Genomic DNA, 13410 nt, shown 5'->3' with positions numbered 1-13410 from the left:
GCTCTCGATGAAGGCGGACGCTTTTTGCACTGCTCCTCCTGCCCTCACCCCACCCTTTCCGTGCTCGCCACTTACTCCTTGTGCTGTCTTTGTCTAACTTTTTTCCTAGCCTCCTACCGTATTTTTCATCCGAAGAACTAACCATGGATGTAATCGACAAAAAATTTTCGATGAGAAGAGCGGGCAGTGCGGAGCCTGCTTGCCCTCCGGGGACACTTGCTGCCGGATACGCCCTGGATCCGTGGAGAAAGTGGAGACCGGTGTGCCTGGCCGTACTGTCCGTGGAGGATGTGGAAGACATCTACATTATTGGCCTTTTGATAACAGGTATGCTGCTGTTTGGTGTTGGTGTTCTATCGCAAAATTCAAATGACGGGAGCGGCTCTATTGGAAGTGAAGAAGCTGCCGGTCACTCTGGATGGTTTGACGCGAATGTCCAACACTCGGACTCAAGCGGTGACTGAGCTCAACCGCAATATTGTTGCGGTTTTGGAGTGACTCCGCGCGATCGACAACACCATGGAGACGTTGGAATCCGCGCCAGTGAGGAGATACAGACCAAGGACTCAAGGCTGTCTGGAATTGTTGGCGGCCGTCTCTCCAAAACAAACAGCGCTGTCTGGCCTTTCCCCTGGATGGAAATATGCATGGAGTCGAGGGCCCCCACCACCACCCCCCTCCTTCTCGGCCATCGACTAATAAGCCGGGACTGTCTTCATGATGAGCAGACCTCGGCGAAGCAGCTATGACCTGTACACGCATACACATACACGACTGGACAAGCACACGCGCATACACATCCTTGTTATCACCGTCTTCATCGCTCAGATTCTTTTGCCTCCGTGATGTGGTTCGATATGCGGAGCGCAACGATGACCGTGCAGCTGGTCATTTCGGCCGCGTCGCGGTTACCGACCCCCCCCCCCCACCCCTTCCTCCCCATTCATCCTCCCCCCTTATTACATGTTATGTCTTGTGACTTGTTGTAAATGTCATATGCTTATTTATATGCTAGGGTCTTTTTTATCCTGGACTTAAATTATCCTCGGAAGAGGATAGTTCGAGCGTTTTTTTTTTCCCTCTCCCTACCCAGCGTTTTCCTTTCTGAATTCTGATTGTAATTTCCCCATTGCGGGACAAATAAAGGATATCTTAATCTTAAAGTGGTTCCTGAATGAGTGGAAATTTATTTTTAATGCTGTTGTCCAATTCTTTCAAACTAATCTGATCTCATTCTCATGTATGCAATAATTGTTGATAGATTTTATGACATGTCATTCATTGTGTTGAAAGGATCAGAAATGCACCTCCGACTGCGCCCACATGAAAATGGGAAGATTTACCATAACATTTTCTTTTTTCATGTTTCTGTCAACGTTGATTACTTTTGAAATGTGAGGTGAGTACGGTGAATTAGACCTGAAATTTACAGCTTAGGCCTGGTGGTCGAGTGGTTAGTGCGTCAACCTCACAATGCAAAGGTCGTGGGTTCGATTCCGACTCCGGCCTTCCCGTGTGGAGTTTGCATGTTCTCCCCGTGCCTGCATGGGTTTTCTTAGGGTTGGGCTTCCTCCCACATGGCAGGATGATTGAACACTAAATTGTCCCTTGATGTGAGTGTGAGTGTGGATGATTGTTTGTCTCTGTGTACCCTGCGATTGGCTGGCAACCAGTTCAGGGTGTCCCCGCCTACTGCCCAAAGACAGCTGGGATACAGTCCAGCATGCTTGCGGCCCTTGTGAGGATAAAGCGGATCAGAAAATGGATGAATGGATTTCATCTTATTTTCACTATATCCCGATTTCCCACTCCAAATACAGACACAATTCAGCTTTTTACATTTTGCAACAGTGAGGGAGCAGAATAAACTCGATATGAACCAGGAGCATAGCCAGAAAATTTGCAGAGAGTGACACAACACCTTTAGTGGGGGGTGGGCAAGTATACCGCACATGCGTGCATCATTCTTCAGCATACCGTCCACAGTTAGGGTTTCATTAAATAAAATTCACATACGTATCTCCAGATGAATGGCCATTACACTCAGAATCAAGCAGGAAGAAGTTTTGTTGAGCTTAATTTCGGAAACTGGACTCGTTCAGAATCGTGTCTATGTTGATGTTAAAATACTTATTCCTTTTTTGTGTGTTTACAAACACCCTTATAGAATTCATTTGGTGATTTCAATGCTGGATTTTCTGTTTCGGTGCAGTTTTTAGAATAATCTTAGTGCCATTGAAGGTATCATTAATCTATTTTATTCTGAGGCGGCCTTTGAACACCCCTTGAGCCGAATTCAGAAGAGAAGAATGGAGTATAGAAGACATGCTTTTATTCGTTTGGGAGTTAAAAAAATTAATAAAGCATACACTTAAAAGACAACGCAAGCTCTTTTTGTCTCGGAGCTGCAACATTAATGTCGTATTTTCTTTGCTTTTGCCAATCAGAGTGATCAATGGCCACCGACGACTGACCCCATTTTGCATCCTCGGATCAACTGTTCATTCAATCATTCAAATTATTTTCAAAAAGCACAATCACACAAAAATCTCTTAATTCTTCACAATTCTAACCATTTTTACATAGTTTTGTTCCTGTATGTGCTATCTTTTGCTCTTTTTTTTAACTTTTTGGAGCAGTTTGACCGATGATTTCTTTTTTAAATGTCTCGAACAATACACTGTGACTTTTGAAGTGCCATAGAGAAAAGAAAAAATAAATATTCATGCAGTGCGCATCAAACTGTGACCACTCTATCGAACACAGCTCCATAATATCACGCATGCTGGCTTTACGTCCATAGCAGTCTGGATGGTTCTATTCCTCCTAAGCCCAGAGGACCGCGTTTACAAGTTCTAAAAACAATCTGAAATGTGGACTTGTCAGACCAAAGAACACTTTTTCCACTTTGTATCAGTCCATCTGAGATGAGCTGGTGGCGTGCTGTTGATAAAAGATCCCTTCTCCCTGTCATTTCCTTGCCACAGTAACCACAGTCACAACCCTTCTGCACAGCTGAGCTGGTTTGCACCTGCCTTTGTGTCTCATTGTTTAAAAAGCAAAAATCAGCCACTGCAATCTGTCTCAGGTTTGATAAATCCCTTTTTAGATGCTCAATTGACCTGTTTGCACCTCCTCCTCTCAAAATGCGCAAAATGAAATGTGGAAAAATTTCCCTGTATGCAACACGCAATCCTGGGTGCGTTAGTCATTGAACTTCTACATCTACTTGCATGAACAATCGAGGCTTTTTTTTGTGTGTGTGTCCAACCGATTGCATTTGAAAACGTGCAGCCATCACGTCACCTCCTTGAAAGCACAGGATTCTGGCTGCTGAGCTAAAAGCCCGGCCCGCCAGCTCAGCGGCCAGTATCTTCTTCGAAGGATCCAAAGAGTGTTTGACCTCATTTACATGTGCACACTCATACTGATAATAAATCAGGCTCAAAAATGTCCTAATTGTCACAGTTAAAAATGATCGTTCGCATGCATTTGCATGTGTGCATTCAGGTCAGTTTTTTTCCCTTCAAAATCTGCCTGTGTGGAAACTCTGGTTGCAGTTTCGTGTGGAAAAACTTGGCTTCCATGTTGATCTACTTACATCTCCAAATTCATGTTTTGTTTTGTTTTTTTATCACAAGGTTGTATAACAAGCCATGTGTTTTGTTCCACTGGTTAATCCTTAAGACTTTCTATAACTCGGTGGTGGCCTCGGCCATCCATTATGGCATTGTCTGCTGGTCAGGCAGCATCTCAGACAGAAAGAGACTTGAGCGACTGGTCAGGAAGGTCAGTTCTGTCCTGGGCTGCTCCCTTGACACTCTGGAGGAGGTGGGCAACAAAAGGATGCTAACTAAGCTAAAAGCTATGATGGGCAGTCCCTCCCACCCGGCCCCACTTGAGAATACAAATGAGCTGTCGTGTTGGTTCTTTTTAAAACGTACTGTATACACACAACTCAAGCGACTACTGGACCGGCACGTCCTTCTCCTTCTCGGTTTCCGTGCCTTCTGCTCGAGAGTGACCGCCCAAGAAAATGTAAATGAACGATGACTACAATGACACTCAGAAAAGCAAACACTAATGCGCCAAACAGAAAATCAAGAGAGGAAATCACAAAATAAATTCTATGGGGGGCGGGGGGTTGTGAACAAACAAAAAAGGAACAAACAACTCCGAGACAGTCCAGTCTCCCAGAAAAGGAAAGATGTTACTAGCCAAGTCTTGTGTCGTTATGAAACAAACACATTACGGAAGTCCGACAGAGCACGAAAGCAACGCATTCTCGCCATACGTACTCTTCACAAGCATTTCCTCTGGAGCAAATTTAACACAGTTGCGTTCACACGTGCAAATTTACACCGGTGCTGCTTCGCAAACGAGCGTTTGCTCCGGAGCAAATATTTGACCCACCTCCCAAATTTGGTCCGGTATAAGATCTTTTCCGGGGCTACACCGGAGCTAATTTGCACGTGTGAACGCTCTACTGGGGCAGCCCCGGCGCAGCACCGGACCAAATCTTGCCATGTGAACAGCCCTTTAATCACCCCAATTAACGAGGCTTCATACAGCAGCATGTTGGGCTTCAATATTAGCGTGCGGTTTATCTGGATGTGTAGTGCATTCCACTTGGATTATGAGGCAACTGTAAACCACCCCTTTCGACCTCTGTAAAGCATAACTGCCCACCATGAGTTTTTCAGCTTCCTGACATGCTGATATTAGAAGTCATGTCAAATTGTGCAACTCTGATCGAAAGGGTTTGTCACGTTTTGCCCGAGGCCCGAGGTCGCCTCGCGCACAACAAAATAACGAGGTGGATCCCCCGGTAAAGCAGACACGAAAAGATTTTGTATGAACACAAAAAGTCTTTAATAACGAACAGAAAGAGCCCGACAGGGAAACAGTAACAAAAAACGCTGGTCAAATAAGGACCAGGGAAGAAATAAGGAAACAACAGAAAACGCTCGCAGAAAAAAACAAAAGGCGAGGAAGGTCTGATTAGACTATAGACTAAATATACAATTTTGGGACTAGAGAGAACGCAAGATAAACTGCCACAAGGCTAGAAGGCAACGAGAAATCTACTATAGAGGTTTTAGCGCGAGAGAACAATGACACGGCGTGGAATTCTCCGGCAGTGAGTGGACTGCCCGAGCCTCTTAATAAAGGCAGATAATCAACCCGAAATGACGAACAGGTGTGCAGTTGGCGGAGGAAAAAGCCCGCCCCCTGCTGGAAGACACGGGACGTGACAGGGTAAGTCAGTTTTCATGATCTCAAATTGTCACACGAACATAAAAGAACTTGATGGTAGAAGCTGGTGCCGTCATTCGGAATGTTTGGAAGTTTCTGCAAAAAATGACTACATGCCAAATAAAAATCAACAGGTTTTCATACTTCCAATCATACGCTCCATTGCAGCTCTTGGTCAGCTTGTTTCCTCTGTGTGTGTGTGTGTGTGTGTGTGTGTTTGTGTGTGTGTTTCCTGGCCCTATGCTGTTCAGTAGTAGAAGTGCCTCTCTAAAGGGAAGGATTATGTGTACAACTCGCAGGCTCTCACCACGTATGCTTGCTTCCTGCCACCACAGCCAGCTGCTCGGGCCGATTCTTACCATTCTTTCTCCACTCGCTTCCTTGTCCACTCCATTTTTTGTCCTCTTGCTTACAGTTGCGGGTTTTTGTTTATTCTTCTTTTTTTTTTGATAGCCGAGTGATGTGTTGTTCTGTGGGCTTTGCCAGGTCTTTGGGTCTGGCTCTATTACCTCTGGCCTTCTGTTGTATCCTGGCCAATCTGCTCCTCTTGTTTCCGATGGGAGAAATGGCATACATCGAACAAGGGCGACTGGCCAGCTACATCTGGTACTTTGGTGGACTGGGTGGTGGAGGACTGCTGGTAAGTGTAAAACAGAAACAAAAAACCCCAAAAAGAAAACAAGCATGACTTCTTTTGAAGTCATTCTCTATTTGACACGATCATTGGAACATGAAGAGGAAACCATAATTGGAAGTCTGATTTTCAGCATTTCAACGTGCGTTACAAATGACACAAATTTTGAAATGCAACTACTACAGATGTTTTGTTACATGTCATATAGGTTACTGTGATAAAAGTTTAACAGAGGCTGTTAAACCAAACACCAAAAGTTCATATTGGTGTTCGGTCGGTCAATTTTAGGAAAAAAATACAGAATGGTTGACGGATTAAACAGTTGTAATTGGTGCCAGAGTCAAATATTGTAGTCATAGGCAAATAGGTCGAAGGCTCCATGATTCATCTCTACATCGAATAAAAACAAGGCTTTACACAGTGGGATGGGATCAGCAGATATTTTGCATTTGATGCAAAATCTGTGATCGATTGCAATGTCATAAATTGCCAAATGAACAATGACATCATTGATGGGATCCCCTAAATAAGATATGATTCAACATTGTTTATGAAGCAGTGCTTTCACAACCTGCTGCAGCTGTAACAAAGCACCTTACAAAACACGTACGATAAAACTTTAATAAGAATACAAGTCAAGTCAACAGTATTTATAGAGCACTTTCAAACAGCCATCGCTGCATACAAAGTGCTGTACATGGAGCAATTTAACATGCACAATAAACAGTAAGACAAATCGGTAATAAAGGCGGTAGAAAGCACCAAACAGTAAAACCAAGAACAAATCTAAGTCATGCTGAGTCGAATGCCAAAGAATACAAGTGAGTTTTGAGGAGGGCTTTGAAGATCGGCAGCGAGGAGGCTTGCTGAATGTTCAGTTCGAATGTACAAACACAATTACACAATTTGGTTCACTCCAGGGATGTTCTGTGCTGCCATCATGAATAATCGAAGGTTTCTCAGCATGTACTGTACAAGTAAAAAAGTCTATTTTCCCGCAATATCTTTAAATATATTTTTTGAGGGGATGGGCGGGTTCTTACCACTCCTTTTTATGCGTATTGAATGTTAATCAGAATTTTTAGGGGAATTTTTAGGTTGTTATTACTTTTTCCCAGTGCACTTCAGTGGGCGTCATTTATATGCAAATGTTGTTTATTCGTGGACTGGGCCAAACCCAATCCCCGCAAATAGCGAGGGTCAACTGTACGTACAGTGAACAAAGCAGTTGTTTTAATAGAGTGGTCCATGTTGAGATAGGTAATTATCGTTTTTTTTTTTTTTGGTCTTTTAACTCGCTGATGGGTGATCGACTCCAAAATCCTGAACGCCTAATAAATACAAGCTACTTTCTTTGAAACCTGGCTCTGACCTGCATAAAGCGTAAACAAAGTTTTCCTATCCAAGCAACTTGACTGCTCAAAAGCGACAGCTACATGAAATGTCGCACTCACTGAAAAAAAAAATCTTTGCAATCCTTGCAAAAAAACTAAACAAAACAACAAACAAGCATACGGTATGATGGAATACATTATTGAGGGGACATTCTTGAAAATGATCCCATTTTTATCATTGGCATTATTTTGTGTATTGCTTGTTTATTCAATCATATTTAGACATGCATAAGTTATTTTTGGCATCATTTGGTCAGCATGTGTTCACTTTTGTCCCCTGAGAACAGTGAGGTTGTGTGTTATATAAACAGTTCTGATCGGTGGGGTTTATGCTCCCACTGAACTGGTCCCTTTGTTTGGGTTTAAGGAGAAAAACAGATGAGCGCTTATATTTTTCCCGCACAAGACTTAGATTGTTGAATCGTCAATTGAGCTGATTTTTCATTTTCAAAATCTGAATCCGTTACTTTCATCTTTGACAGTGTTTTTTGTGTGTGGTTATTTTTTATTTTTTGCTTTCTTTCAGTCTCTGTAACTGACTGTTTCGTGATTGCACGTTTGTGCATTTGTGTGTGCTTGGGAAAAAGGGAGACCTTGGGAACTTCACTCCCTCTTTTAGGATGTGACTGAACTTCCTGTGAGCATTGAGACAACACTCGGCAGTCAGGGAACGTTGGAAAACTAAAAAGAATATGAAATGATTATCATTCATCAATTGGGAAAGATTATTTGGTCGCCACAAGCTGTCTCCCTCATCCACACTGGATCCCACCTTATTTTTGTGATCTGAAGTATATAGTCGAAGAATTACGGTATTCTGGCATGTATGGCACATGACAACTTTATTTTCCTGTTCTATGTTAGATGCTTGTTCCTGCTGTAACCTTCATCACTTTGGGAAAATGTAGGTGCTGCTGGAACCAGAGCCTCATGGTAAGAATAAACAACACATCTCATGTTATTATTGTACATCTCCAGTATTGAAATGGAATGTGTTTTGCATGGCCCTCTTGCCCCCAAGCACAACACGTACATTTGAAGGGTTGTCTCAACTACGTTATTACACCCTGCCTTTGCTAGGCGGTATGCTAATGCTAATCCAACCATTATGATTAAACAAGGGTCCCTTTGTTTGTTAACACGCAACATAGTGAGCTTGGCCAGTCAACCACATCCGCAGCTGCTGTTTGTGTGTGTGTGCGTGTGTGACCGTCAAGAGCAGCTGCCTCGCTTCAATTTGTTTCATAATAAAATAATTAGAATTAAATAAGGAAATAATATCACGCCTCTGCGTATTTCTAAACTGAACAAGGGCACCAATTCATGGATACCTCTATGTGTTGCATTAACTGCATGCATTGAAGTAATATGTTCCTGTTGCCCTCCAGATGTGTGGGTCAGTGTTGGCAGCCGTGGTGGGCCTGGTCGGGGCAAGCTATTGCTTCATCGTTTCAGGTCTCGCCTTGATGCAGGGTCCACTGTGCTTCACTTCTCTCGGGTGGTCGTACCCCTTCGCAGATCAAGGAGGAAGGTAGCAAGATACTGCCTTTTATGACTTGGGTTAATACAGGGGTGCCCAACCAGGGATCGCGATTGACTGGTAGCCTGCGGACTGGTCCTGAGAGGTGAATGGGAAAATGAAAAAGGAAAAAAAAAGATTTGTTTGTCTGTGTGCGTGTTATTCAAATGATATTTTTTGTGTTACTGTACAGTGTACCCTCAGCATGCTATTAGTTTTCTTGCACAAAAACGTATTTAATAAATTAAAATAAAATGAGAAACTGGATTATGAGGCGCACCTTCAATGAATGGCTATTTTGTAATTTTTTTCCTACATTGGACCGACGCTTCATATTATAAGGCGTAATCTACAATGGCTCCACTTGATGGTGCTTCTCCTTCCTTTCAACTCGACAGGCGTCCGTTCAACTTGAGAGGCGTTCATGACCGCCTCTGAAAAAAGTAAATGAACTACTACTGTACTTAAATGAAACTACGAAAATTGAAAATAATGCATCAAAACAGAAAAGGGAGGAAATCACAAAATACATTCTATAGCCCCCCCTACAGAATTTATTCTGTGATTTCCTCGCTTGATTTTCCTTGTGGTTTCATTGAAGTAATCATTACTTTACGTTTTTCGGAGGTGGCCATGAACGCCTCTCGAGTGGAACGGAAGAAGGCACAGATACGGACAAAGACGTACAGTACCTGTATTTGTTGACACTGGGAAAACCATTTATAAAGTCTGTATTAAAAAAAATAATAAAACCACAACTCTCCTTTTTCAACACAGGTGAGTCTTTGTCCGTCTCCGTGCCTTCTCTTATTCCTAGTCAACTCGAGAGGCGTTCATGACTGACCGCATTGGCATTTCCTTGATCATAGCGCCACAACTGCAACAATCAGATGCCAGTAGTCGTTATTTATTCCTTTGTTGTGTATTCACAAATGATGAAATCACAATATAAATTCTGTAAGGGTGGCTATAGAATTTATTTTGTGATATCCTTGCTTGCTTTTCAGTTTTGATGTACAGTACTATTTTCAATTTTCATAGTTTTATTGAAGTAAACATTAGTTTACGTTTTTCGGAGGAGGTCTTGAACGCCTCTTGAGTCGAATGTAAGAAGGCACGCAGATAGACAAAGACATACCTGTATTTGTTGAGACTGTTTTAAAAAATGAACACCACAGCTCTCCCTTTTTTCAGAGCTGCAACAAAAACGCAGTTAATAAAAGCAGCAGATTGGCTGCTTGAAAAGTAAATCTTCAGTCAAAAATGTTTGAGCACCCCTGGGCAAATATGGTTGTACTTTAGAAAGTAACTGAGGTGATGCCATGACTACCTGTAATCATAAGCATACTGCACCTTGTATTTGTTTGTCCTTATTAGCAACACTCTGGACTGGTCACCAGCCAGTCACAGGGCATGTAGATACCCACCAAATCTTACATTCACAATTCGGAGCAATTTCAAGTCTTCATTGATTCAGTTCATGTGTTTGTGGAAACAAGCCAGTGTGAATCCACTTTTAATCCAGACACTCAGAACTGTGAGGCGGTGGTGTGAATCACTAGTCTCACTACCGACATTTGAAACACACCACTAAATACTAATCTACCTTCAACCTTGTCCTATTGTATTTTAAAATAGAGGCACTTTCTTATGTATATTTTCAGGTTATGCTCCTGCATTTGTTTTGATTTTCTTTCCTAATCTTTGGTTTCAGGTACCTGCTGCAGTCAGCGTTGTGGTCTCAGTGCCTTCAGCCGCTCCACATTGTCGAGTGGAACGTGACTCTTCTGTGTGTGCTTTTGGGACTTGCTGTCCTGGAGTTCATCCTGTGCTTCTTACAACTGGCCAGCGGTGTAGTTAACGCCATCTGTCGGCCTTGTTGCTATAAGCAGGAGTATAGTTTGAATACTTAGAGTCTTAGACACTCGCACGCAACATTTCCGTAAATAAATAAATATCCACTTGCAGGTTCGACACACTGAAGGCCAAATGTCCACACAATTGTCTATGGCGCAGCTTCATAATTGCATTCATTTTAAAGCACCTCACAGAATCATCACTGAGATTGCACAATACATATTTGCCTTCCATGTTATCCATGAAATGTAAAATTGAAAAAGGACTCAGACGATGACAGTTTGTGGTATTGGGTTGGTTTAAAGTCTACCAATGCTCATGCTTTGTTAATAGGTGAAATAACGTAGCACTCCGAGACATTGATTTAGAAGTCGATTCTGTGTCTTACTTCTCTGTTATTTTAATCGTATCATTCATTTTTATAATCTCTTAATTTGAAGAGTTTCATAGGAACTGATGGGACAAAATGAACACAATTCAAACATCAAACTCTTATTAGTTCACTAATGAACTTAAGATGCCGTTTACATGTTTTTGAAAGGCTGTCATGTATTTGTCAGTTTGACTTCAATGTGCCTACTTATGGACAAGATTATTATGATGTGGAAGGAGGTATTTGATCTATCCAATATTGTAGTGTTAATTCACTACCACACACAAATGTGTGTTTGTTGTCTGTACAATGGTTATATTTTTGAAGTATTTTGTTGTGCCTATTTCTTTGGCTTTTTGGCTCTTAAATTCAAATTAAATACTATCTATCCATCGATCGAGCTAGCTAGCTAGATTTTTGTGGCATATTTTTTATAAATTTTGTTTGTGCCGTCTTGCATAAAAAATATTTTAATTTCAAGTGTGTATGCATGGTGGGCCCCAACTGTTATGTTTCGTAATCAGTTTCTGGGTCAGACCTTGGGTTGAGGACTTTCCATGATTTCAAAATATAGAGCGACACTGCGATCCAAAGCTGGGTTCACCAACCTTTTTGAAACTAAGAGCTCCTTCTTGGCTACTGATCAATGTGGAGGCTGTTTGATCTCAAGCTACCTTTATATGTTACAATTAATGATGATTGATATTCATTTCTGAGAAGATGCTAATCACATGAGCGATATATTGCAATAATTATGAAACAGACAAACATCGAGACTCATCAGACCAGGCAACGTTTTTCCAATCTTCTATTGTCCAATTTCAATGAGCTTGTGCAAATTGTAGCCTCAGTTTCCTGTTCTTAGCTGAAAGGAGTGGCACCCGGCGTGGTCTTCTGCTGCTGTAGTCCATCTGCCTCAAAGTTCGACGTACTGTGAATTCAGAGATGCTCTTCTGCCTACCTTGGTTGTAACGGATAGTTATTTGTTTTGTTTGTTTGTTTAGTTTATTGTTTATTGAACATAAAACATATACCGTAATAATTTGACAGAAAATAAGGTAGATAAAAAAGTAAAAAGAAAGAAATCAGTCTTCATTCAACACAGTTATTATGTTCAAGGGAGTAGGATGAAGTAAAAAACGTATCTAGTCCTACCCCGTTATGTGTTTATATCTACTAAATCATTTTTATATCAATCAGAAAAGAAAAAGTAAGAAGTCTCCATTAAGGCTCATACTTTACCCTTAACCGTGATATTTTTACAGCTTTTGGTTTGTATCGGGATTATATACATCCTCACCCTGGCACTCTTGTGTCAATTTTCTCTTGTATTCATAATGGATATTTCAATACCTTTCTCTATTTATAAACTTAGTTCTGATTTATTATTATATTTAATGTTTAGAATTTATCATTTTAACTCTGATTGATGTAGGTTGTTTGTACTATTTTTTTGAATTTGTTTTTGAACTCAGCAAGCGATTTACTCATTTTTAGGTCCGTTTCGAGATTATTCCACAGATTAACACCTTTGCTAGATACACTTCTTTGCTTAATGTTTGTTCTTGTTTTGAGTTTTTTGAATAAGTTGGTACCTCTTAATTCATCCAATTTGAGTCACTGTTGCCTTTCTATCAGCTTGAACCAGTCTGGCCATTCTCCTCTGACGTCTGGCATCAACAAGGCATTTCCGGCCATAGAACTGCTGTTCACTGGATAATTTTTCTTTTTCGGACCATTCTCTGTAAACCCAAGAGATGGTTGTGCGTGAAAATCCCAGTAGATCAGCAGTTTCTGAAATACTCAGACCAGCCCTTCCGGTACCAACAACCATGCCGCGTTCAAAGCCACTCAAATCACCATTCCTCCGCATAGTGATGCTCGGTTTGAACTGCTTCAACAATATTCCTGGAGAGTCGCAGTGTCTAATCATCATTGAGCTATTTTTGGAAAAGGGGGCTACTCATGTTGTCGTTGATTGAGGGCTCCCTGGTTCCCGCGGGTACCATGTTCGTGACACCTGTTAACTCAGACGGTTTGGAAACTCTGAGTGTCATTCAAATTTGCCATTTGTTGAGAATAATGGCTACATTATTCAGAGTTCATCAATTTTGGATCAAGAAATAACTGTGACATGCATGTTCATGAAATGGCAAAGTGCTGTTTCTGTAGAAGTTAAAGGTTTTGGTGTCAGGCATGTGAGGTTTTAATAGAGAATAAAGAGTGGACTCAACTTCAGGTGTACAGCAAAGGCAAGACAGGGGTAGCATGAGTAATACAAATAAATGATTTTCTTTTTTTTTTTTTTTTCAAAACGACAAACAAGCCACACATGAGAATCAAAATTTAATAAAGTCCCCAAAAAGATTCAAGGTAA

At 41.4% G+C, this 13410-nt stretch overlaps 1 protein-coding gene across 1 annotated transcript; it reads left to right on the top strand.

Moving 5' to 3' along the window:
* Positions 1 to 5472: 5472 nt before the first annotated feature.
* On the top strand, positions 5473 to 11513 carry tm4sf18 (transmembrane 4 L six family member 18). The gene is made up of 4 exons (XM_052073507.1): positions 5473 to 5896; positions 8149 to 8217; positions 8673 to 8815; positions 10518 to 11513. The coding sequence occupies exons 1-4, from the start codon at positions 5717 to 5719 to the stop codon at positions 10714 to 10716; spliced, it is 591 nt and encodes a 196-aa protein (XP_051929467.1). The 5' UTR covers positions 5473 to 5716; the 3' UTR covers positions 10717 to 11513.
* Positions 11514 to 13410: the final 1897 nt, after the last annotated feature.

The sequence above is a fragment of the Hippocampus zosterae genome, chromosome 8, assembly GCF_025434085.1.
Source record: "Hippocampus zosterae strain Florida chromosome 8, ASM2543408v3, whole genome shotgun sequence".
Classification (NCBI taxonomy): domain Eukaryota; kingdom Metazoa; phylum Chordata; class Actinopteri; order Syngnathiformes; family Syngnathidae; genus Hippocampus; species Hippocampus zosterae.
The sequence above is the reverse complement of the archived record's forward strand: the minus strand, read 5'-3'. Positions and strand labels throughout refer to the sequence as shown.